Source organism: Tupaia chinensis, unplaced genomic scaffold (genome assembly GCF_000334495.1).
Source record: "Tupaia chinensis unplaced genomic scaffold, TupChi_1.0 Scaffold000096_1, whole genome shotgun sequence".
In the NCBI taxonomy this organism is placed as follows: Eukaryota; Metazoa; Chordata; class Mammalia; order Scandentia; family Tupaiidae; genus Tupaia; species Tupaia belangeri.
In genome coordinates this window covers 1,842,183-1,866,640 of record NW_006159558.1, presented here as the reverse complement: position 1 = coordinate 1,866,640, position 24,458 = coordinate 1,842,183, and the positions used below count along the sequence as shown (strand labels likewise).

Sequence of the window (24,458 nt, the reverse complement as noted above, 5' to 3'; positions counted from 1 at the left end):
TAAATAAATAAATAAATAAATAAATAAATAAATAAAAATAAAAAATAAAAAAGGAAGGAAAGTTTTATTTTATAAACCAAGATATAGGAACATACTAAATGTTCTAGAAGGTCCAAGCAAGATTGGGGGAAAAGGCCTATGGTACTAAGAGGCATGGAGGTTCTTGGGAGTTCCTTCCTTCATAAAAAACTGCTTTTTTGAAGAAAAACAAAAAATAGGGCTCATTTTGTGTCATTCACATTGGGGAAATACTGAGCAAGCATTCTTTAGCTGGAGAACTTTACAAAGGTCAAGGTGGCATTGGTGACATGGCAGGTAGGAGCTCAATTTGGGAAAGAATGGTGTGATGAAGGGACCCCTTATGGAAAGTCACTGCTCTGTGCTTGACCTGCCATTCTATGGACTGGAAATGAAGGGGAAACGAACAGGAAAGAATTCAACAAATGCCCTGAGGAAGTAACAGTAAGCTATCACAATGGATTTGCCATACAGGGCTAAAGAAAAGAAGGAAAAAATAATCACCGTTTCTATTCATTGATCACTGGGACAATGGAGGTACGGATTTGGGTTAGGATTTGAGGAGTAAAGAAGATAATGTCTTACAATGTAAAACTATCAGGTTTCTAACATTTTAAGAGTAATAAGGTCATGCTTAAAATAGACCTGACTCACGCAGACTCCAGGGATATTAGTCTGTGGAGTTAATTTTTAATTAAAAATTTAATACCACCACTTTCCATTTTTCATGGCCATAACTTTTCTTTCTGACAAGTAAATTAAACTATTCAGGTCTCGAGGTGAGGACCACAGTAATTTTTTTTTTTTTATCTTTTGATCAATCATGAACATTGAAAAAGGTCTACTGTTGATGTTGCGACATTAGTGGCTCCTAATTAAAAGCAACACACTGCACAATGACCTAGGTCTGCCTCAGCCCAGTGTACTGAGCTGATTGCTAGATTGCTTATATCTAAGGACAGGGATGACCCGATTAGGGCTGCAGAGGACACTATGCCTGTCAGGAAACAAGCCCCTTGTTTTTATCATTCTATTTCTCAAAGCCAGCCATTTCCCCCAACATTGCTTGAAGACATCATAATATACAAAACTAAATGGGGACATTTTAAAGTGAAAACACAGGCTTTTCTGATAGACCGTTAACTTTTATGAACACTTTTGGTTTAAGGAGAAGTATCTCTGAATTTTAACCAAGTTTCTAGGAGGAACTTTCAGACCACGTGGATAGGACCTGCTGGGACTGGCTTGATTGCTTGGCCCTCCTCTTCTCTTACTAAATGACCACTTGACTCCAGTCTGGCAGGATGAATGGAACCACCTTTGCTTTCTAAAGCATTGGGTTTAGGAGCCAAGTCTTCTCTTGCTGTTCGCACCATCTCACAGACCAGTATCCAGGTCTATACTTGGGCTGCCCAGACAGTGGAGGGCCAACATCTCCCGGACTCTGACTCCTGGCAGCCTCCCCTTTCTACGGTGTCATCCTCCTCCTCTTCCTCGATCTCTTTACATTGCCTATGTGCCCTCCGGGTCAGAAACATTGGTCCATCTGATTTACACTGCTTGTCTATCCCTTCCTTTATGCCGAACACCCAAAATCCAGCTGCCCTTGCATGCTCTGTTATTCCCTGAGGTCCAGCATGAAGATATAATCAAACATAAGCCAGACTAGCTAAGAGAGCATTTATCTTTAAACTTTGGAAGTCTTCTCTAATTTATTATTTTAGCATTAGAGAATAAAAATAACAATTTCTTTCCACATGATTAAAACTTTTTTTCTTTTGGCAGGGGGAGAAGAAATGTGGAAGTCCACACTTAGAAGGGAATACCATTTATAAACATTATCCTGCTAAAATCCTCTTTTCTATTTTTAGATTCCAAGAGCTGGTTGAGGTATTAGAGGATAGTCATTTCATTTCTCAGGCATCCTCTTTAACTAAAGCTTTTCTTTCAAAACTATTTGGCTAGGCATCAAATGAATACCTAAATAGTCAAATAAATTTAGTTTTTTTTTCTTTTTCTTTACTCTGTCCCTTTTTTCTTTGAGGTCTTTAAACAGATGTCCTGAATTTGAATCAACTGGAAATTTCTCAATTTTGCCTTCCCCACATGGAGTATTTCCAACGAAGGAATCATTAAGTCATGTTTAATAAAATAATTATCAGCTCTTCGATTTATTTACAACTCCCTTTCCAAAAGAATTCTTATCTGCCAGACCCAGTCGTCAAAATTTCCCAACAGGTGTCTGCAGTTAATTAGCAAAGAACCCACAGCTTGACTAAAAAAGGGAGCAGCATTCGTGAGATTAGGTTCTGGGTTTTTGGAGCTAAGTGCACTAACATGGCATCTAATATGGAGGCGCGAAGTTTCAGCCAAAGTACAGAGCTTTCCTTCTGCCTAGAAATTGGCTTGTGAAGTCAGGTTATTAAAGTGAGCCAGAGAGAGTGCTCTGATAAATAACCTTGTCTGGGAAATTAGGCTTCTTTTTGAAATACTAATTGAAATTGCATATGTTTTAATTAAAACGACATCTGCCTGGGTTTGAAGAAACATGTTTTGAAAAGCAGAGAAGGTACATCTCTAAAATTTTCTCATATCTACTTAATAAAGTGAAGTGTACACAGTCCTAGGAATAAAAATATCGCACTGCTTCCCTGGGTTGCACTGAGGTTTCCAGAGCCTCAAGACTTTCTTTCCTGAGCACAGGTGGGATTTATAGGGGTAAAGGGCACAGGTGACAAAAATACCTATGGTGCCAGGTGATAAGTGACCCCAAGAGGTCTGCTCCACAAAAAGGAGATGTCTATATCCCAGGGGGGTTTGCCACAGACAAGCCATTAGCGTGAGATGAGAAAACAATATAACACACACATATCTATTTCAACTTACAGGAATCCTCTCTTTTCCATTTCTGCCAGGAGACACTGTGGGTGTCCCATGATTAATATGCAGAACACTGAGAAGACGGCAACTAGACTGTGTTCCAATCCCGGGGGCAGAATTTAGACAGACTTTGAGGATGATCTGAGTAGCATTTGGGGTGATTCTTGATGGGGATGGAGATAGTTGTTAGTATCTGTTTTTTCCTCAGAGAATACAGTCTCTTGATCAAGGTTTGGGTAAAAATGTCTCTCAAAGTTTGGATGCAGATAAATTTTTCCAGGTCTCCAGTTGAATGGATATACCTGTCAAAAATTCAGCTGCAAGATCACCAAATAAAAGGTAATACATACAGTGCTTGGCAACATTCGGGCATACTAATACAATGACGATTTCTCTCACTCTCCCCACCCCAATCTCAGTTCTCCAAAAGCAAATGCAATGGGATTTCAAACAAAATTTGCTGAAAAATGTAAAAATATGAGTTTATTCTGATGCACAAGAAAGTTTGCAATCTATGCATAGTTTTCTCATAATAGCATTTTCCATGAGTATTTTAAAGACTCCTCAGACATTTCTATTTTTTTTTTTTTGGAGAGATTTTTGCTATAGGGTGCGTGTGCTCGCCAGACAGAGAGAGAGACAGAGAGACAGAAAGCGAGAAATCACCCCCCCCAGGGGGGATGGTCATGCCGCAATCCCTTCTCCTGCATTCTCCTCTCGGGATCTTGGGCACGCATGCACACGCACCCAGCGTGAGTTTTAAGCCACCAGGTCTGGGATGCGAACCATGGTCGACTACATGGGAGTCCAGTGACATAGTCATTACGCTAACTGCTGGTTCCCTCCTCAGACATTTCTAATTGAAGATCTGACATGGAAGAAGAGGTGATTATAATTCTATGGACAACATTACCAATTTTTCTATTGAGTCCTTATTTTCACTTAAATACAGACTGTTTTTACTGTTATCTTTTAAAATCACCAGCAATCCTTGTCCAAAAACAGTCTTTAGGAAGACCAGATAAAATCTTTTATATGATTATTTAAAACATATTTTGATAAGATGAGAAAGGTGGAAAGATTGCCCACTCACCCCTTAATCCCTGGAATGAATGAAAAGGGTGATGTAAAAACCCCAGTAAGTAAAGGAATAGCAAGGAATTGACTGATTAAAAAATAAACTCCCGGGACCAGCAGATGGTGTAATGGTTATGTCATTGGACTCCTACGTAGTCAACCGCGGTTCAAGTCCTGGACCCACTGGCTTAAAACTCACTCTGGGCACGTGTGCATGCATGCCCAAACTCCTGAGAGGAGACTGGAGGAAAAGGAATTGCGGTGTGGCCACCCCCTCAACCCCCACCACCCCAGGGGTGATTTCTTGCTTTCTGTCTCTGATTCTCTGGTGAGCACATGTGCCCTATAGCAAAAATCTCTCTAAAAATAAATAATTAAATAAACTTCCACAAAGAAACCCCTTTCTTTGGTTTGATTGCATGAATGTGGGAGAGTGAGAACCATGTAGGTCTTCAGGCCTCCTGGCAGGTGCCTGTCTTTGCAAGAAGCTGACTTTCCCAGGAAATGGCCCCATTCTGGCCCCAGAGAGAGTCAGATTCTATCTGGGGCTTCAGCTGGAATTGGAGCAAGGAGAAAGAGCACTGTCTGGAGAGAAACTCAGCCAGTTGATAAAATGAAAAAAATCTAGGCCAAACGTGAAGAATAAATAATGGTACGAATGTATGGGGGCACCAAGGAACGATTCTGTAGAGCACTACAAATGTGGAGAACCACCAAGCAGATCCTGCCAAGCACAGAAGGACGAACTGGGAGAAGGCCAGGCTTGCAGCAGTGGGGCTCTTCTCCTCAGTTTAGGGAGAGGTACAGGGAGCTGGGAGGGGCTCATAGCATTTCAGCCTGGCCCTGCTGCCAGGAAGCATGGCCAGCTGCCACCACCCAAGAAAGCAGGGTGCTCTGTGAGCCCTGCCAATTCACCCACAGGGGTGCAGCAACTCTGCCAATGTGGACTTTTGGCAACGCTTGAGTCACACACAGAAAGCGTTACTATTTCCTTCCCAATTCCAAAACTGCCACAACATGAGTCTGGCTATTAGAGTCCTGGATTTGATGAAGCATCTAATCTGGGGTTTCCTTCCTTCCTTCCTTCCTTCCCTCCCTCCCTCCTTTTCTTTTCTTTTCTTTTCTTTTCTTTTCTTTTCTTTTCTTTCTCTTGTTCCCTGGACACTGTGGTAGGATGCTGAAACAATCCTCTCTATCCCCTCCTCTCTCTTTTTGGGATGCTTCAAACCTCCTCTAAATCTGTTCTTGAGCCTATTATTATTCATCCATTGGTTAACTGCTCCAGCAAATATGTACTGAGTGTCTGTTATGGGCACAGCAAAGTGCTAGACATTGCACAACATAAAACTAAATGCATCATCAGCAGGTAAAATAGCATAGTGGTTGGGGTGCTGGACTCCCACATGGCTGACCATGGTTCAAGTCTCAGCCATAGTGGCTTGAAAATCATACCAGGCCCTTGTGTGTGCATGCCATAAGTCCCAGGAGGAGCATGGCGGAGAAGGGACTGTGGCATGGCCACCCACCCTGGGAAGTGATTTCTCACTTTCTTCTGGCTGTTTCTCTCCACCTCTCTCCTTTCCAGTGAGTGCATGCACCCTATGACACAAACCATAAAGTGCAGTACATACAAGAGAAGTACAAGGTAGTTCAAGGAAACACTGACACAATGGAGATCTAAGATACATGAAAAGATTTCACAGCCAGTATGAACTACCCACCTCAGTCGGAGTTGAGTAGCCAAGAAGGACCAGAGAGGTGGTCACTGACAAAAGGGTAGGCCAGTGAGTACTAGTTCATATGTTCTTTTTTTTGGGGGGGGGAGAGATTTTCACTGTAGGGTGCGTGCGCTCGCCAGACAGACAGAGAGAGACAGAGAGACAGAAAGCGAGAAATCACCCCCCAGGGGGGATGGTCATGCCACAATCCCTTCTCCTCCATTCTCCTCTTGGGATCTTGGGCACACATGCACACGTGCCCGGTGTGAGTTTTAAGCCACCGGGTCCGGGACACGAACCGCGGTCGACTACGTGGGAGTCCAGCGACATAGCCATTACGCTAACTGCTGGTTCCCATGTTCTTTAAGTTGATTGTTTGGTTGGGTTTGTTTGTTTAATGAAGAGAGGATAGGGATTTGGCTAAAATAAATGTCTGCCTTTGTTATCGGGAACTGTCCATGTGCTGAAATGGATGGCATTTGGCTAAACCTGTTGAGTGATACAAAACTGTTTGCTCTTCTCACTAAAGCTCATTACTGCCAGTCCTAAAAAAGGAGAAACTTTCCCAATTCAGAAGGATAATTAACATTTTTTAAAGGCTTCAAAGAAATTCATGGGTGTGCATTAACCTCAGCTACTGCACCATGTCATTAGGAAGAACACGAAGCTCTGTCTACGGTATACTGATGGCCTATTCGCAGAGACATACAGATAGCCATGGAAACAGCACATATGAAGGGGCGTGGGAGACGCTCTGGTTAGTGCCACTATATGATTCTCATTAGCCCCACTGGGGTAAGGTGGTTGTCAAACAATAGCTTATTTGGAGTTTTCCTGAAAATGTACCAAGGAAGATGAACCATTCCTTAACTGAAATTGTGGTAGCCCACTGACACTCACCCTTAACTAAAAGAATGACCTAGGAAGACTTCCCAGTACTGATGATGGAAAAAAAGAAAAAAGAAAAAATGGATTCGTTCTGATATTCTAAGTATCTGCATGCATCTAGTAATTTTACAGAGAACACAGACTGGCTTTTTAAAAAAATTATTATTATTTTATTACTAATATAAAGTAATCTTAGTTAATATTCATTTAACTTGCTTACTTAATTTTTTAAGAGAGATTTTTGATATGGGGCACATGTACTCACCAGAAAGAGAGATAGACAGAAAGCAAGAAATCACCCCTCCACCCCCATCCAAGGGGGATGGCCACATCACAATTCCTTCTCCTCCATTCCCCTCCTGTTATTTTGAGTATGCATGCACATGAGTCTGGTGTGAGTTTTAAGCCACTGGGTTTGGGACTCAAACCGCAGTTGACCACGTGGGAGTCCAGCAACATAACCATCATGCCATCTACTTGTCCCACTTAATGTTTTACCTACTTGGTCAAACATGACACATGCAGTTCAATTATTCGTCTGGCAGTTATTTCTAAGTCCTAACTATGGATCAGAGGCTATTCTAGGGACATGGGATACATCAGCACACAGACAAGACAGAACTTTCTGTCCTTAATGGGCTTATGTTCCCATGGGAGAGAGGAAGAAGAAACAAGATTAGCACTATGCTATGTGTTAGAAGGTGATCAGTGCTATGGAGAAAAATTAAGCAGGGAAAGAAGCTGGGGGTGAAATTTGAAGTATGGTGGCAGAAAGGTTCTCTTAGGAAAGTCATATTAGGATGAAGACCTGAGAGAGGTAAGAACTGAGTCACATGAACACCTAGAAGAAGAGGATTCTAGAGAGAGGGGATGGGAAGTTCAGAGGCCCTGGGGCACAATCTCAACTCCTGTGACAAAGCAACCACAGTGAACTGTTGCCTCAGTGAAGTTACTGGCATTGAAAGGAATCAAAGGCAAGGCTGGATGTTGGACAGGTGACAGCTGGATCAGGTGAAGCCATAGCTGCCTTGCAGAGACTTGATTTTACATGGAGACTAGGAGGGTTCTGGGTGAAGAGATGATGTGCCTTTACTAATATTTTAATAGCACTACTCTGGCTGTTGCTATGAAAGCAGATGGGGTGAAGGACGAGGCAGGGAGGTAAGAGAGGAATGCAAGGGACTATGCTAGGTGAGGTGATGGGAGTTTTAGACCAGAGAGAAAGCAATACAAATGATGAGAAGTATCAGCTTCTGGGAAAATTACGTAGGAATATCAGATTTGTTGAATTGAATAGGCTGGTAAACTGTATGGAAGTCAAAGAAGACTCCAAAGTTTCCTTCCTAAGCCACTGTAAGGACAAATGGCCACTTGCTGTCATGGGATGACTGTGGAAGGACTGGGTTTGGGTGCACTCAGTTTTGGACATGTCATTTTGAGGTGCCCATTAGACAACCAGCAGAGATGTTAGATGGAGGTCTGGGACTCGTGCCAGAGACATCTACTTCGGAGTCATCAGAATATAGACTATCTTTAAAGTCATGAAAATGGACGAGGCCACCATAGCTGTCAGCAAGAGGTGACAGAAGGGAGACAGGGTCAAGGTTTAATTTTTATTTCTTCCTGGGCCAGAGTCATTGTAGCTTTCTTTTCACTGCATAAAGATCGGTATAGAAGTTTCCAACAAAAAACACTACTTTGAAGGGAGTCAGAGGTGACGCAGCATTAACACAATGCTCTGTGAGGTCGACCCACATGAGAAGGTTCTGGGTTCATGTCCTGAGACCTCCCTGAACATGCTGGATGCGCATGTTCCCATAATCTGGGACTGACTGAAGCTGGAGATAGATTATGGTATGAAGACCCTGCTGGGGGTGCCTGTCTCACTATCTTGGTGTCTCTCTCTTCTCTCTTTGTCTCTATCACTCATGGAAGAAATAAATTAATAAAAAATTAAAAGCAAAAACACTGCCACTATGATGCAATTATTATTATTCTTGCTATAGGGAGTGTGTGCTTGCCAGAGAGAGAGAGAGAGAGAGAGAAAGAGAGAGAGAAATGATCTCTCTCTCCTCAAGGGGGATGGATACACCAAATCCTTCTTTTTCCATTATCTTCTTGGGATTTCGTGTACACACAAATGTGCCTGGCATGTTTTTTAAGCTGCTGGGTCCAGGACGTGATATGTTTAGTTGTCCATGTGGGATCCAGTCGCCTTAACCACTAGGCCACTGGCTGACCTGTGATACAATATTTAAAGTAGAAGAGGTAGAAAAAGTCATATTTCCTTTTTCCTAAACAAAATCTAAAGTTGTTTCATTAAATTATGCTCTTCTCATTCAAGAAAAAAGTTGTGTGTTCCATTCACTTCTATTTTTAAACAATTGGCTCCAGTTCCTGTCTGGTGACATTCGATAGTAAAGGCTTAATTTAACACAAGCAATATGGGCCTCCAAATGTTCCCGCCTCCCAGAGAGTAGTAGATAGCTAGCTTTTCAGAAAGAAAAAGATGTCTAGAAGCTAGGAAACCAATCAATAGTTCACTATTTTGTTATATTTTAATCCACCAAAAGAAATAAAACACAAGCACACACAATACCTACTAGTTAGTATCCAGGCAGTAGACTGATTAGCTATTGATTTTTCCTCCATTTCATAGAGGAGGGATAGGATTTTATTGGAAATCCTAGTGCTTGTTCTGTCTGAAACAGCTGGGCCGAAAAAAAGGGGGGGAGGGGAGGATAGATGGATAGGACACTGACTTTCTGAGCTAATGACCTAGTTTAAATATACAAAATACATAACATTGACAAACAACATTTACATTAAATTCAAACCAAGTATCCAATGATGAGTTTATTTCCTGCCTTATGGTGTATTGCAAGTATGATGATTAATTTCATTTATTACATATACCTGCAAACATGTTTTTAATTGGTGAATATGATGGATATTGTGAAACAGAGGGAGAACACTTGGTGGGCCCCCATCATGAGTGCTTAGTATGCTGTGTTCTAGAATCTGAATTATGGGAACAGAGCCATATAACTATGAAAATTTAGGGATGAAATCTGGATTCATGTCTGGTCTCTCAACTGCTCTAAAAACAGTCTTGGCCCTTTGCCCACTGTCACCTCCCTTCTTCCAGTTTCCCAGTTACATGGATAACTTGTTCTTTGTCATGGCGGCTGGACCAGCTCCCTTGCTATCCAGCTTTAGAGGTTGTCCACTGATGCCTGTCTCCTGCAGTCAGGCTGCCAGACCTCCCACTATACTCTGACCAGCAACCCTACAGGAAGCATCTCCTCAGCAACACAATCCTACAAGTTGGAACAACAGTCTGTGGGCGGGTCTCTGTAGATTCATCATTCTCCAGGTATCAATCAGGTTATCCTGGCCACTGTTTGACAAACAGAGGGAGAAACCAGAAGGCCTCTTTGACCTAGGTTCCCCCTTCATTTGCTCTGTAAGGCACATGAGTCTCCTTAAAGGGCTGGAACCCACTGCCCACTTCCAGCTCCCACTCCAGAGGACCTTGTACAAAGGCTGCCCCTTCAGTTTGGATTATTTCCCTCTCAAGTGTCTGCACAGGGCCCCCTCTTCTGCCTCTTTCACCTTTGCTCAAGGGTTATCTTCCTGACCACTTCTACCTTGATTTACCTTTTAAACCATAAACCTAAACTGGAAATCGATACACAGAAGGAAAAAAATTGGATCCTTAGCTCACACCATACACAAGAATCAACTCAAAGTGGATTAAAGACTTAAACATAAGCCATGAAACTATAAAACTACACAAATAAAACATAAGAGAAAAGATAGATAACATTATTCTGGGCAATGATTTTCTTGATCCAAAAGCTTAGACAACAAAAGCATAACTAGAACAACAGGATTCCTTTTCACTAATGAACTCTTGTGTAACAAGTCAAACAATTAACAGAGTACATAGCGGACCTACGGACAGGCAGAATAATCTGCAAACTATAAATCTGGTAAAGAGTTAATATTCAAAATATATAAAGGACTCAATTCAATAGCAAGAAAACAACCTTATTTAAAAATGAGCACAGGACCTGAATAGACACTTTCAAAAGATCTTCTTTTGAAAAATGCATGCAAATGACCAAGAGATAATGAAAAAAAAATGCTCAATGTCCCTAACTATTAAGGAAATGCAAATTAAAATCACAATGAGATATGTCATCTTGCACCTAAAGGCTATTATGAAAAGGTAAAAGATAACAAGTGTTGGTGAGAACATGTCAAAAAGGAAAACCTGTACATTGTTGGTGAGACTGTAATTCAGTGTAGACATTACTGTGCTAGTTAGGAAAACTGTATAAAAGTTCTGAAAAAAAATCCCAGCCTTCGGGGCACTGTCAGCAACATACTGAATGTGGTGCTGGAAGCCTGGCTGGTTCAGATCCCTGGTACAGTCCACCTGAAACACACCAGGCATGCACACATGTGCTCAAGATCCTGAGGAGCTAGGAGGGGATTACAGTTGACAAGACGCTGTTAAGAGTATTTCTCTCTCTCACTCTCTTTCACGGGCATGCACGTTCTCTGTCTCATGAATACATTTTTTATTTAAAAGGTTAAACAAAAAACTAAAAATATAATGATCATATTGCTATGATTTGAATGTGTCCCCCAAACAGCATGTGTTGGAAACTGAATCCCCAATTCAACAGCACTGGGAGGTAAGGCCTGGCGTGACCTATGGGAGGTGATTAGACCTTTGATGCCTAGAATAGCATGGCTTGAGGCTGCCAGCTGGAACTCTCCTTCTCTTGTTCCCACTCTTCCTTGCCTTTTTTGCCTATTCCATGGGTTGATACTGGCACCATGCTCTTGCAGGTACAGAAGGACCAGTACTGTATAATCTCATAGTCCAGGCTCCTGAACTATGAGAAATGCATTTTTTTTCCTTAAAAATTACATAGTCTTACTCATCATTTTGTTCCTAATGGAAATATCTGAGCTTGGATAATCTATAAAGAAACAGAAGTTTGGGACCAGCAGATGGTATAGTGGTTATATTGCTGGACTCCATGTAGTGGACCATGACTGGAGTCCAGGACCCAGCAGCTTGAAACTTGTGCCGGGTGTGGGTGCGTGTGTGCCCAAAATCCTGAGAGGAGAATGGACAAAAAAGGATTGTGGCATGGTCATCCTCTCTGGGGGCGGGGAGAAGGTATGATTTCTCATCTTCTGTCTCTCTGTCTCTCCGGCAAGCACACGCACCCTATAGGAAAAATCTCTCTAAAAAAAGGAAAAGAAAGAAAGAAAGGAAGGAAGGAAGGAAAGAAGGAAGGAAGGAAGGAGAAGAAACAGAGGTTATATTACCTCACCATCTTGGCCATACAGAAGGCATCACAGCAGAAAGTAGGAATTTGAGCAGAACAGTGTCCATTAATTTCTGTCTGCTCTGGGCTCTTTCCTGTCTTAGAAAGACTGTAGAATGCAATTGCAGGGGTCTAGCCATAGTGATTTTACCATACCCAAAGGTCCTCACCCTAGAATATCATGCCATCAGGGGATTAAGTTTTCCATTAACGGCTTAAAATACAACTAAGTCCCAGCACATTCATTTTGAGGGGCATTCGAATTATAGCATCTAGTCTGTGGTATTCTGTTACAACAACACAAAACAGACTAAAACACACGTGATCTAGAAATTCCACTTCTGGGTGTGTAACCAAAAATCAGTATGTTGAAGAGATTTCCACATTCCCAGGTTCACTGAAGAATTATTCACAATAGCCAAGGTATGAAAGTAAACTCTCCTATCAGTAAGCAAATTAATAATTAAAAAAAATGCGGTGTGCATACACAGTAGAATACTACTTAGACTCAAAAAGGAAGAAAATTCTGTCATTTGCAACATGGGCAGAAGTAAAAGGCCTTATGCTAAATGAAAAAAGCCAGATACAGAAGGACAAATACTGTATGATCTCATTTATATGCTGGATCTATAATCAATGAACTCAGAGACTCAGAGAGTAGCAGAGTGGTTACCAGAGGACAGGGAATAGCAGTTGGTACAAGGGGTACAGAGTTTCAAGTAGGCAGGAAATAAGTTTTTTGAGATATATTACACATTGTCATGATGAGAGTATTAATAATGTATTCATGTTTCAAATTTGGTAAGAGTAAATTTTCTGATGTTCCCACTATAAAAAATGGTAAACATTTGAGGGGAAGTGTATGTTAATAAACCTGATTGAATTATTATTATTATTTTTTGTGTATCATAATATCATTTTATGCTCAATAAATATATATAACTATCAATTATATACACTTTATCAATTACTTCATTAACTATTAGTAATATAAACAATAAATAAGATAAATATATTTTTAATATATAATATATGTAATATAAATATATACAATAATTTTTTATTAATGGAAAGGTTTTTGCTATAGGGCACGTGCGCTCACCAGAAAGTCAGAGAGAGACAGAGAGATAGAAAGCGAGAAGTCACCCCTCAGGGAGGATGGCCACGCCACAATCCCTTCTCTTCTCGAGATCCTGGGCACGCAAGCATACATGCCTGGCGTGAGTTTAAGCCACCGGGTTCGGGACTTGAACCACAATTGGCTACATGGGAGTTCAGCGACACAGCCATTACGCTAACTGCTGGTCGCTATACAATAAAATTGTAAAGGGCAATTCTATGCTAAGTGAAAAAAATCAGACTTAAAAAATCACATGTCACATGAATTATTTGACATGAAATATTCAGAACGGGGAATTTCATGGACAGAAAGCAGACTGATGGTTGTCAAGGGTAGGAGGACAGGGGTGGGCAGTGCTTGCTTAATGGGTGCAGGGTTTGCCACTGGGGCGATGACAGTGCTTTAAAACTTGATATAGGTGGTGGCTGAATATTAAAAATGCAACTGAGAGGGTTCACTTTAAAATGATGATCCATTTTGTTATGTGAATTTCACCTCAGTTGAAAGAAATTGCAGCCTTACCGATCTGACTCCTTCGCTCAGCTCCATTCCCCACAGAACTTTTTGTTAGCACACTGTGTGATTCACTTATTTGTTTACTGTCCACCTCCCTCTCTCAGGTGCAGATTCCACGAGGGCAAGCCTTCCTTTGCACTGACACCATCCCCGGGCCAAGAACAGAGCAGGTCTTTAATAAATATGTGCTAAATAAACAGACGAGTGTATTATGTCTTTAATGCTTCATTCATAAACAATCCTCTGTATTTCTTGAATAACAAATACCAATAAATGGAGATGACTTAAAAATCCCAAAACACCAGGGTCAAAGGACCAGTACGGTCTCATCCAAAATAAATAAAATCAAGAGAGGAGGAAAAGTGACGTGTTTCCTACCAGAACTCCTCAGTCCACCACAGGAAAGCGAACAGATCACTTGACAAAGAGTCAGAGGGTTGGGAAGGTGTCAAGTGCGAGCATTGTGGCCATTTTTAATTTGCAAGGATTAGAAATGCCAACAAACATTGCGTATCTCTCTAAATTCTAAAGGGTGAGTCTGTACATTGGATTTAAACAAGAAGGAGTCCTGGAAAAAACAAGGTCGCTAGTAAATGGGCTGTTTCTGCTTCTGGGTGTCCTGCCCATGGATTCAATCACATGTGCCATAAGACAAGGCTTTCATTTCAAAACTGAGACACTACAGGCCAGCCCTGGCAGTGCGGCTGTAACACCTCTCTGCAAAACTAAAGCCCTCTAGGGGGGCTTCAAAACATTTTTTGAAAAATGGAATTAATGTACAAGTTAATTTTGATGTAAAATGTTTTGAAACCTACACACAACTTTTCATAATATGTGCATTTTTCCATAAGCTTTTTGAAGACCCCCTCATATGGGAGGGTCCCAAGTTCACTCCCAAGATCTCCCTGTGCATATGTGCCTGTGGTCCTGCCTGGCTGAGTCTGGGGCTAGGCTGGATCGTGGCATGAAGATCTTGATGGTGGAGCTTGTCTGTCTTTGTCTCTGTCCCTCTCTCTGTTTCTGTGTCTCTCTCCTCCGTCTCTCAAAAAGAAGTAACTGGATAAACTAGAAAAAAAAAAAAAGAAGAAGACTGAATCAAAAAAGAACGTACCAATGAGTTCCTTATTTCTGACGTCCAAGGCCATGTTCCGCAGTGCGGTGGCCACTGCGCACACCACACGGTCATTGTCTATCCGGAGCAGCTCCACGAGGATGGGCAGGCCTTTCTCTTTTCGGACAGCAGCTCGGATGTATACTGACCACTGCAAAAAGAGGGAAGGCAAAGCGCCTTAGACATGCAGGTGGAAGGCTCTTAAGCAAATAGTGTTTATGGGTTTTCAGACAGCTGTTTACAGGAACCACAAAGGTTGAATTACCAAGACCTAGTTGTAGAATAGGTGGAATATGTTAGACATGCATTTAAGCTTTTTAACTTTTTTTTTTCTGTTTTTTCTTTTTTCTTTTTGCCTTCTACATACAATAGAGGTTTCAGGGTTAATCAGTGTACCACATTTCATTTCTCTCAGTGCTTGAGTTCCAAAGCCATTTGCGTGATGTGCATACTTGATACTATTTGATACGGAGGTTTGGGATGGCCACTGGCATTCTGAATTAAAAGAAAAGAATCCTGAAAAACCAGAGAATGAGAATGGGTTGCATGTGGGAGATTTTTCAAAAGAGTTTAGATTTGGAGCAGGGTCACAGAGAAGGTTGCTAAGCATGCAGTCAGTAAGAAACTTGTTTAAAATAAAGAGTTTACTCTTTTTAAGTCAAGAGAAGAGGTACATTTGAATTTGAGAATTTGAGAGTGTAAGTAATTTAAAAAAATGTAAAATATCCAGGGCCATAATTGGATGTTTATTTACAAGGTAAGGCATACAATTTGTTTTGGGTTGGTGGTGACTGGCCTTCATGCAACACAGCTGATGCTTCATATTAGAACATATAGCAGGTCAGGATGACAAAGCATTCAGATTTGCTTAATAGAATGCAGTTTTTTTCCCAATTTCCAGACATTTGCGCCTGGGCTTTATTCTCTTCCCTAGTGTCTCAGAGAAGAGAATACAATATAAAAATCAACAAATGCAAGGGTTTAACCTGTTGCAATTTCATTTCTGGTATGAGACCATGACATTCACGCATGAGGTTTTGGTTTCTGTGGCAGAGTCCTCTTGGGATAGGTAGTTCCCCGCCCCGCCCCCGCCAGCCCTCTCCACCCCTTCCCCCACTGGGGCAGGCACCCCAGAGCTGGCTCTCACCTGTGGCAGGCAGGGAGCCCCCTCTGGCAGAGAACGTAGGGCATACGCCATGCCTGCCACATCCTCAGCCCAGCCCTGCATGAAATATGAGATTAAAAAAACAAACAACTTCATCCCATCCTAGTTAGAAGTCACATTCACATAGTTTCTTATCACCATCAACGCTAATGCACGCTTTTCTCTGGCCCCCACTTTGTACCTGGAACTCTAGGAAGTCCAGGTGGGTAGGGGAGCGCATATAACTCACGAAAAAACATCTCAATTACAGTGAACTGTTAGACAGCCCCACTCCCTGGGAACAAAGAAACTGGTGGTCAGGAAATCCTAGACATAGAAAACATTGAGGTTTGAGAGCTGATTATCAGGGTGTGGGTATACGGATCTGATACCCCTTTCCAGGGAAAAAGCGTTTTCTCTTAGCCCAAATGCAGACTTCCATTGGTGCATTTGACCAATGGGCTGTTCTACAATTTTCCTCTGGACACATCTGCCTCCCCTGCTATTTTTGCCCCTCTGGGTCTCCAGTGCCCCATCCTTGGAAAGACCAGACGCCTGAGCTTATGCAGCGAGCTCAGTGCTGGGTTCTTTCCTGAACTAAGGAGGGAAGCTAGAAAAAGGAAGGGAATGGAAATCAGCGTGAAGTCATCGCTCACATTTCATTCAAAAGATACTGCAAGTTTGCACATGTTTTCTTGATATTAGGAAGTGTGCATTTAACACATTTTAAGGCAGTAACCTATTTATCCTGGAGTAACCTATCTACCCATAGAGCATGGTGAACATCAATGGTGAACAGTGACACTGGCGAGATACTCTTGGCCTTCAGAGAACTTGCAGGACAAGTTCCCAGCTGACGAGTGAGGATAAGTAATCTCTTCCCCAGCCCACCTCTATCCAGGCCCTGGTTATTTATTGGCTTAAACATTTGTGATCTCTGATAATTCTCCAGACCTCAGGAGGTTATGTAATTATTTTAAAGATGAGAAAATCTCAGCATAAAAATATTAAGTAACATGGCCACAGGAGTCACCTGTGTCCCTGGCCTGGATCCTGTTATCTGAGTTTGCTCCCTACACTCTGCCATTTCCCCTCTGCCATCTTCTCTTCCCTCCAGCCTAATCCTTTGAGCTCAGGCTCCCCAACACTGTCTTGCTGTTCCATTCCATCCTCCCAAATGCAGATAGAGAAAAAGCTGGCCATATCTGAAATACCTTTGTCTTTTTTAGAAGGCCAACTATTGCTATTCCCTCTGTGTTGGTGAAAGATGATTTGGTATTTGGAGAGTAATGACAATCCTTTAGCATTGGGATTTGACTTGAGAGTAACCAAAAAAAAAAAATTTAAAGAGGCTACATAGAGCCCAAAATGTGTATGACTCATAGATACACATTTTGATATGAGACAATGGTCAACAGTGATTAAGTCTTCCTAAGTGAAAGGAATAACAAACAATGAATTTGATACTTATGCTGTTAATGCATGAAAAATTACTTTTATTTGATACTTCTACATGTGTGCATGTGTTTGTGTTTTATGGAAAATTTCATTATCACATTACATGATGACTCAGAATAAATCATTTACATTTCATTCAAAAGATACTGCAAGTTTACACATGTTTTCTTGACATTAGGAAGTGTGCATTTAACACATTTTAAGGCAGTAACCTATCTATCCTGGAGTAGGTCATGTGTAAGCACCTAGGTACCCCGGCAAGGTGGAGTTAGAAGACAGAAATGAGGCTGAAAGAGAGAAAGTCATGATGGTGACAAAGGCATCTGGGAAATGACAAAGTGTCATAGATGCACTCAGCACAGAAATGTGAGGCTTACAGTGAGCTCTTCCAAAAAAGAAATGAGCTGTCTTGAGGGCATGGCAGATACTGCGTGGTTAGAAAGTTGTATGGGTTGTTGAAAGTTTTAGCCAAAAACAAAGTAGGAGTATCGCCAGGATAAAAAAAGAGAAACAATAGGGAAAAATGTACCATAACTTTTAGTGGTTGAGGTGGAAAACTTTGGACTTAACCTTGACTTTATACAAACAGAGTAAGAGCATTATGCACTGAGCACACCATGGGGGGGGGGGAGGAACAAGGCAGGGATGGACCAGGACACCCCTGAGACACTTAGGTCCACAGGCCCAAGACAGGAGGCTTAATGATTCCAAGAAGGAGAAGGGAGAGAAGCAGGAAGGAGAGGAGAGAAGTTGGAAGAAGAGGAGGCAGAGGAGACGGGAAAAGAGGAGGAGGGTGAGGAGGAGCTGGTCCAGGAAAAGAACAGTGCAGAAACATGGCTTAAGTTGTTCCTGGCAGGGTGCTTTTCTAACAAGGCTCTCAGGAGAGGTATGAGCCCTCAAGATCATCCAGCTAATGCCTATCTAACACTGAAACCACTCCTCGGATACTGTTTTAAGTCTTTATGTATTAACTCGTTTAATCTTCATCTCAGCTCTATGTAGTAAGTACTATTATTATTCTCATTTTACAGATGAGAAAAGGGAGATGTAGCAAGGTAACACAGCTGCAAATACTGAACCAAGGCTTGAACCCAGGGAGCATGGCCCTAGAATCCTCCATTCTTGTTTGCCTTTCTGAAGAATGGTATAAATGACACACATCTGCACTTGTGGTTAAATGCTAGAGGGCACACCCAGGTAAAAGACGGGAGTTATGTGCAGGGAGTTTTGAATAGGCAGAAAAGCATATGCTCTCTCCCAAGCATTGATACAGGCTCCAAGCTGGGAAGAGAAAGGACACAACTTGGAGAGGAAGAAAGAGATGCACGAGCATTGTGAGGGGCAGCCACCTGAACCTCAAATCCCCCTGGAAACACATCCTTCAGTGGATATGAGCTGTGACAATCCCCTTTTATCATCGAGCACAGGGTCAACAGAAACTCTGCTCCCATGTTGGGTGACATCAGGGCTAAGCACGACTCAGGGAAGTCTCCTGCACCATCCTGGGGTAGAAGCTGCAGGGTAGAATGACGACAAGGCCTTCTCGGCTGGAGAGGGCTGGGGAGAGTTTCTACAGCCTTGTTGTGTCAAGGGGATATCCCCGAGGATTCACACTATCCTGAATGGGTGGGGTGTGTGAGGCAGTTGAAGGAAAAAGACTCAGGACCCAGAATGGCAGAGAACTTATTGGCTAGGAGGTGGGTGATTCATTAGGATGGTGGGTGTAGACGGTGCCTCTCTGGGTTAAGGCATACTGTGGCTACATCTCAGGGGAATATAGCAGGGCGGGAGGCAGGTCTAGGTCCAAAGAGCACTGCAGACTTGACATGGTTCTACCACCACTGACCACATCCATGCATGTCTCAGACAAGAGGCAGCAGGGCTAGAGATGACCCCAGACTGAGAAATGGACACCCAATCCCCATCTTCCTTGCAGGGACATGTGTGTCAGACTCCAAAGTGTAGTGTCAACTGCAGGGGGCAGGAGAGGATGATGGCTAACAGACATAAAAGTGGCTGTGCTTTAAGCTTCGAGGGACTGGGAAATGGCTGCATTTGATTGGGGCTACCCAGGAATGTCTAGATGAAATGCTTTCCTTGACCACTCCCACTTTCCACATCAGGCAAAATGAGGGTTCTGAGATGAACCTCTAGTAAATGACACCAAACAGTTATTTGCACATGAGTTGTGTCCAATAAAGCTCCCCATTGTATGTACTGGGGATTTGGTCATAACGTCAAGTCAATAACTTTTAAAATCTTTAAGCCCAGGCTGCCTTATTCTAATGAGGATTTCCAGGAACTTGGGTTTTCAAATTCTGACTGTGAATGGCTATAGGATTTTTTTTAAAAAAATTTCTCCCATGCTTAAGCTGAGGGGATTTCATTAAAGCTGATTGATGTTCCTAAAAGATTAACATTGTTATTTAACTAGCTTTTCCTCTTGAAATCCTAATAATTTGCTAAATAACCTGAGACAGTGCTGCCCTTTAAGTCATAAATATTCTTTTTTTTTCTTTTTTTTTGGAGAGATTTTTGCTATAGGGTGCGTGCGTTCACCAGACATACAGAGAGAAACATTAGAGACAGAAAGCGAGAAATCACCCCCCAGGGGGGGATGGTCACGCCGCAATCCCTTCTCCTCCATTCTCCTCTCGGGATCTTGGGCACGCACGTACACGTGCCCGGCGTGAGTTTTAAACCACCGGGTCCGGGACGCGAACGGCAGTCGACTACATGGGAGTCCAGCGACGTAGCCATTACGCTAACTGCTGGTTCCCATAAATATTCTCTTTTGAGGCTGAATCCATTATAGTGCTAAAATTCTGAATTTCTTGATTAATTCTCCATACTTTAAAAGTAGTATTGCTTTGGAAGTATGGTCTATAATTAAGTGTTTTCTGTAAAAAGAACCATTTTCCTGTCAATTTTATCAAGTTAGCCGTTTCTCCACATTTTCTTTTGCCATGGTAAAGAAAAGTCACATTTTAAAAGCAAAGTCTTCCAAACAGCATCAAATCTTTCAGAAGGATTTTAGCATCTTGTGGCATCCTGGGGCTGAAGAGTGCTTCAAGTTCTACAACTATAAGATGGGAAGTACATACAATGAACTTGATGAGGTTTAGATGATTCTGAAATTTATTTCTGAATTTATTCACAATACCAAATTAGTTGCCATAACATGTCATTCTCATGATAAAAGGGTGGAGAGTACTCCTCACCCAAGAAAGGTTTATTTAGTTTTAATTTATTGCTAGGTTACTATAAAAAGAATGTTCAAAAATTCAGAAACCATGTGTTTTTTTTCTATATGCTTCACATTATCCTATTATGATATAATTACTATCTGAATTTTTAAATTCTTTCTTGGGAAAGGACAGTGGTTCATGGTTATAAAAGGACTTGTGGAGCATGAGGGACTTCAAATGGTGGGGTTACTCTACAGTGGACATAGGGTTCGGGTGTGAGCTCTTTAAATTCAGTTAAGTTATGGGATTATATATTTTTGTTTGCAAACTTTCAAAACATCTCTAATCAAGGGACCAGCAGTTGTTGTAACAGCTATGTTGCTGGACTCCCATGTAGTTGACTGTGGTTTGAGTCCCGGACCTGGTGGCTTAAACTCATGCCAGGTGCGTGTGTGTGTGTGTGTGTGTAAATGACACCAAACAGTTATTTGCACATGAGTTGTGTCCAATAAAGCTCCCCATTGTATGTACTGGGGATTTGGTCATAACGTCAAGTCAATAACTTTTAAAATCTTTAAGCCCAGGCTGCCTTATTCTAATGAGGATTTCCAGGAACTTGGGTTTTCAAATTCTGACTGTGAATGGCTATAGGATTTTTTTTAAAAAAATTTCTCCCATGCTTAAGCTGAGGGGATTTCATTAAAGCTGATTGATGTTCCTAAAAGATTAACATTGTTATTTAACTAGCTTTTCCTCTTGAAATCCTAATAATTTGCTAAATAACCTGAGACAGTGCTGCCCTTTAAGTCATAAATATTCTTTTTTTTTCTTTTTTTTTGGAGAGATTTTTGCTATAGGGTGCGTGCGTTCACCAGACATACAGAGAGAAACATTAGAGACAGAAAGCGAGAAATCACCCCCCAGGGGGGGATGGTCACGCCGCAATCCCTTCTCCTCCATTCTCCTCTCGGGATCTTGGGCACGCACGTACACGTGCCCGGCGTGAGTTTTAAACCACCGGGTCCGGGACGCGAACGGCAGTCGACTACATGGGAGTCCAGCGACGTAGCCATTACGCTAACTGCTGGTTCCCATAAATATTCTCTTTTGAGGCTGAATCCATTATAGTGCTAAAATTCTGAATTTCTTGATTAATTCTCCATACTTTAAAAGTAGTATTGCTTTGGAAGTATGGTCTATAATTAAGTGTTTTCTGTAAAAAGAACCATTTTCCTGTCAATTTTATCAAGTTAGCCGTTTCTCCACATTTTCTTTTGCCATGGTAAAGAAAAGTCACATTTTAAAAGCAAAGTCTTCCAAACAGCATCAAATCTTTCAGAAGGATTTTAGCATCTTGTGGCATCCTGGGGCTGAAGAGTGCTTCAAGTTCTACAACTATAAGATGGGAAGTACATACAATGAACTTGATGAGGTTTAGATGATTCTGAAATTTATTTCTGAATTTATTCACAATACCAAATTAGTTGCCATAACATGTCATTCTCATGATAAAAGGGTGGAGAGTACTCCTCACCCAAGAAAGGTTTATTTAGTTTTAATTTATTGCTAGGTTACTATAAAAAGAATGTTCAAAAATTCAGAAACCATGTGTTTTTTTTCTATATGCTTCACATTATCCTATTATGATATAATTACTATCTGAATTTTTAAATTCTTTCTTGGGAAAGGACAGTGGTTCATGGTTATAAAAGGACTTGTGGAGCATGAGGGACTTCAAATGGTGGGGTTACTCTACAGTGGACATAGGGTTCGGGTGTGAGCTCTTTAAATTCAGTTAAGTTATGGGATTATATATTTTTGTTTGCAAACTTTCAAAACATCTCTAATCAAGGGACCAGCAGTTGTTGTAACAGCTATGTTGCTGGACTCCCATGTAGTTGACTGTGGTTTGAGTCCCGGACCTGGTGGCTTAAACTCATGCCAGGTGCGTGTGTGTGTGTGTGTGTGTGTGTGTGTGTGTGTGTGTGTGTGCCCAAGATCTGGAGAGGAGAATGGAGGAGAAGGGATTGCGTGGCGTGGTCATCCCCCTGGGTGGTGATTTCTCACTTTCTGTCTGTCTTTGTCTTATTGGCGAGCGTATGTGCCCTACAGCAAAAACCCCTAAAAAAATCTCTAATCAAGAGGACTAATGAGAGTTTTATTATGTTAGGAAAGCAAATAAATCACTTTAATAAACAAAAATTTGGACTAAGGTAATGACAACTAGAACAGGACTAATGTGGATATTTGGGTTTTTATTTGGTTTGCTGATCTCTTAAAAATGTAAGTCAGGTTAGTGCAATGAATGAATTTTATTTCATAAGTTAATGCAATGCTGAAAATATCAATGTCTAAGTAAGAGAATTTCCTGGGGCGGGGGATCATATAGAAATGCTTTTGTGGCAAGAACTAATAAAGAAAGTAAAAGTGACCCAATAGAAGTATCAGTTAACAAATAGTAACAAGCATATCCATCGAGCTATCTCAAGGATCAGTAATTTTCAAGTAAAAAATGTCTTTAACAATGAACCTTTCTGGGGACCACCAGGTGACATGGTGGTTAAGATGATGGATCCCACATGGCTGACTCCAGGGTTTGAGGCCTGGACATGGTGGCTTGAAAAACATTTTAGGTGTGTATACATACCCAAAATCTGAGAGGAGAATGGAAGAGAAGGGATTGCAGCATGGCCATTCTCACCTGGCGGATATTTCTCACTTTTCTTCTCTGTCTCTCTCTGGCAAGTGCACGTGCTTTGTAGCAAAAAAAAAAAAAAAAATCTTAAAAAAGGGGGGAAAAGAACCTTTCTAAATACAGAGAGTTTTAAAAATTTTTGTATCTCTTATTATCAAATATTAGAGATATCATCACTGTACAACTGGCCATTGAGAAACGCCTCTTGGGGAACTACATATGACCCTGTTAGATTATAGACATTACATGGTATGAGGCTAAGATTGCCTTAAATTTTATTCTGAGGCTCCTGCATGTTCCTTAGTGACAGTTCTGCACAAATGCAGAAGGGCAGAATGACAACAACGTAGGTTCAAAATGATACTGAAAACAGTCTTGCTCTATGAACAATGAAGATACTGATTGAGTGGTACAGGTGCTGAGCTACTGCATTTATAGACAAGGCAGATTACATATTTTTATTAAATTTAAAAATATAATAAATTTATTAAATATTAATATAATAAAATAAAACTAATAGGGTTACTCCTTGTTCTAAACACAGTCAAAAAACTTTTCCTCTAATATATCTCCTTTTTTTCTTTTTCAATGTGGTACCTTGTGGGTGCAGGGGACTGGATTTCATATATTATTTTTAGAGCCAAAAAATATGCCACTTTGGGGATATTTAAATAATGTATTTGTTTTGGTGGTAGGAAGGGGAAAATCTATCATTTTTCTTTAGGGGACAGTTCGAAGGGACAACATTCTGAGTACGTTTAGTCTTGCAAGTCTAATGCATGGGCTTTGTTGAAGTCCTAGGTGGTAAGATAACTTAAGTGCACTAACTTTTACCAAGATATTAAGCATTTACTTTGGAACACAAATTTCACATACAGGACATTTTCAAAAGTTCATCGAAAATGTATAGTTAAAAAAAAAAAAGTTGTAACAAGCAGTTAAGAGAACTCAGTTATGAGGAAGAATGTATAAGGGTGATCTTGACTTCCATTTCTTGCGGTGGACTTTTTGTTTGCTGGTGGATGGTCTTATCAGTCACAAACTGAAGTTGGAAGACCAACTACCATCATAGGTGAATTATTCATGGGTGAGAGCTTCTTGCCTTAAGTGACACCTGCCCTTAACTGTGAGACCAGGAGAAAATAACTTTTATCTTCTATCTTGCTTAGTTCTCCTCACATATTTCTGTTGTCTTTCTGTTATAGTGGCTTTCTCCTAAATAATAGTCTATGCTAGTGTATCAAAATGAACTCTAAATCACTGAGTTCTAGTCACGAGGTTTTCACTAGTGATG

The 24,458-nt window shown here is 41.2% G+C and overlaps 1 protein-coding gene across 2 annotated transcripts in view; it reads right to left on the bottom strand.

Moving 5' to 3' along the window:
• Positions 1-24,458, bottom strand: part of LOC102497482 (catenin delta-2) — a 445,613-nt gene that overhangs the window by 117,190 nt on the left and 303,965 nt on the right. Inside the window, exons 10-11 of one of the 2 annotated variants that reach the window (XM_014585846.1) lie at positions 15,827-15,901; positions 14,680-14,830 (exon numbers count right to left, since the gene is read on the bottom strand). In XM_014585846.1, coding sequence (XP_014441332.1) covers positions 14,680-14,830; positions 15,827-15,901 — 226 coding nt within the window. The remainder of the gene's footprint in view (positions 1-14,679; positions 14,831-15,826; positions 15,902-24,458) is intronic. The other variant, XM_014585847.1, reaches the window with a different exon arrangement.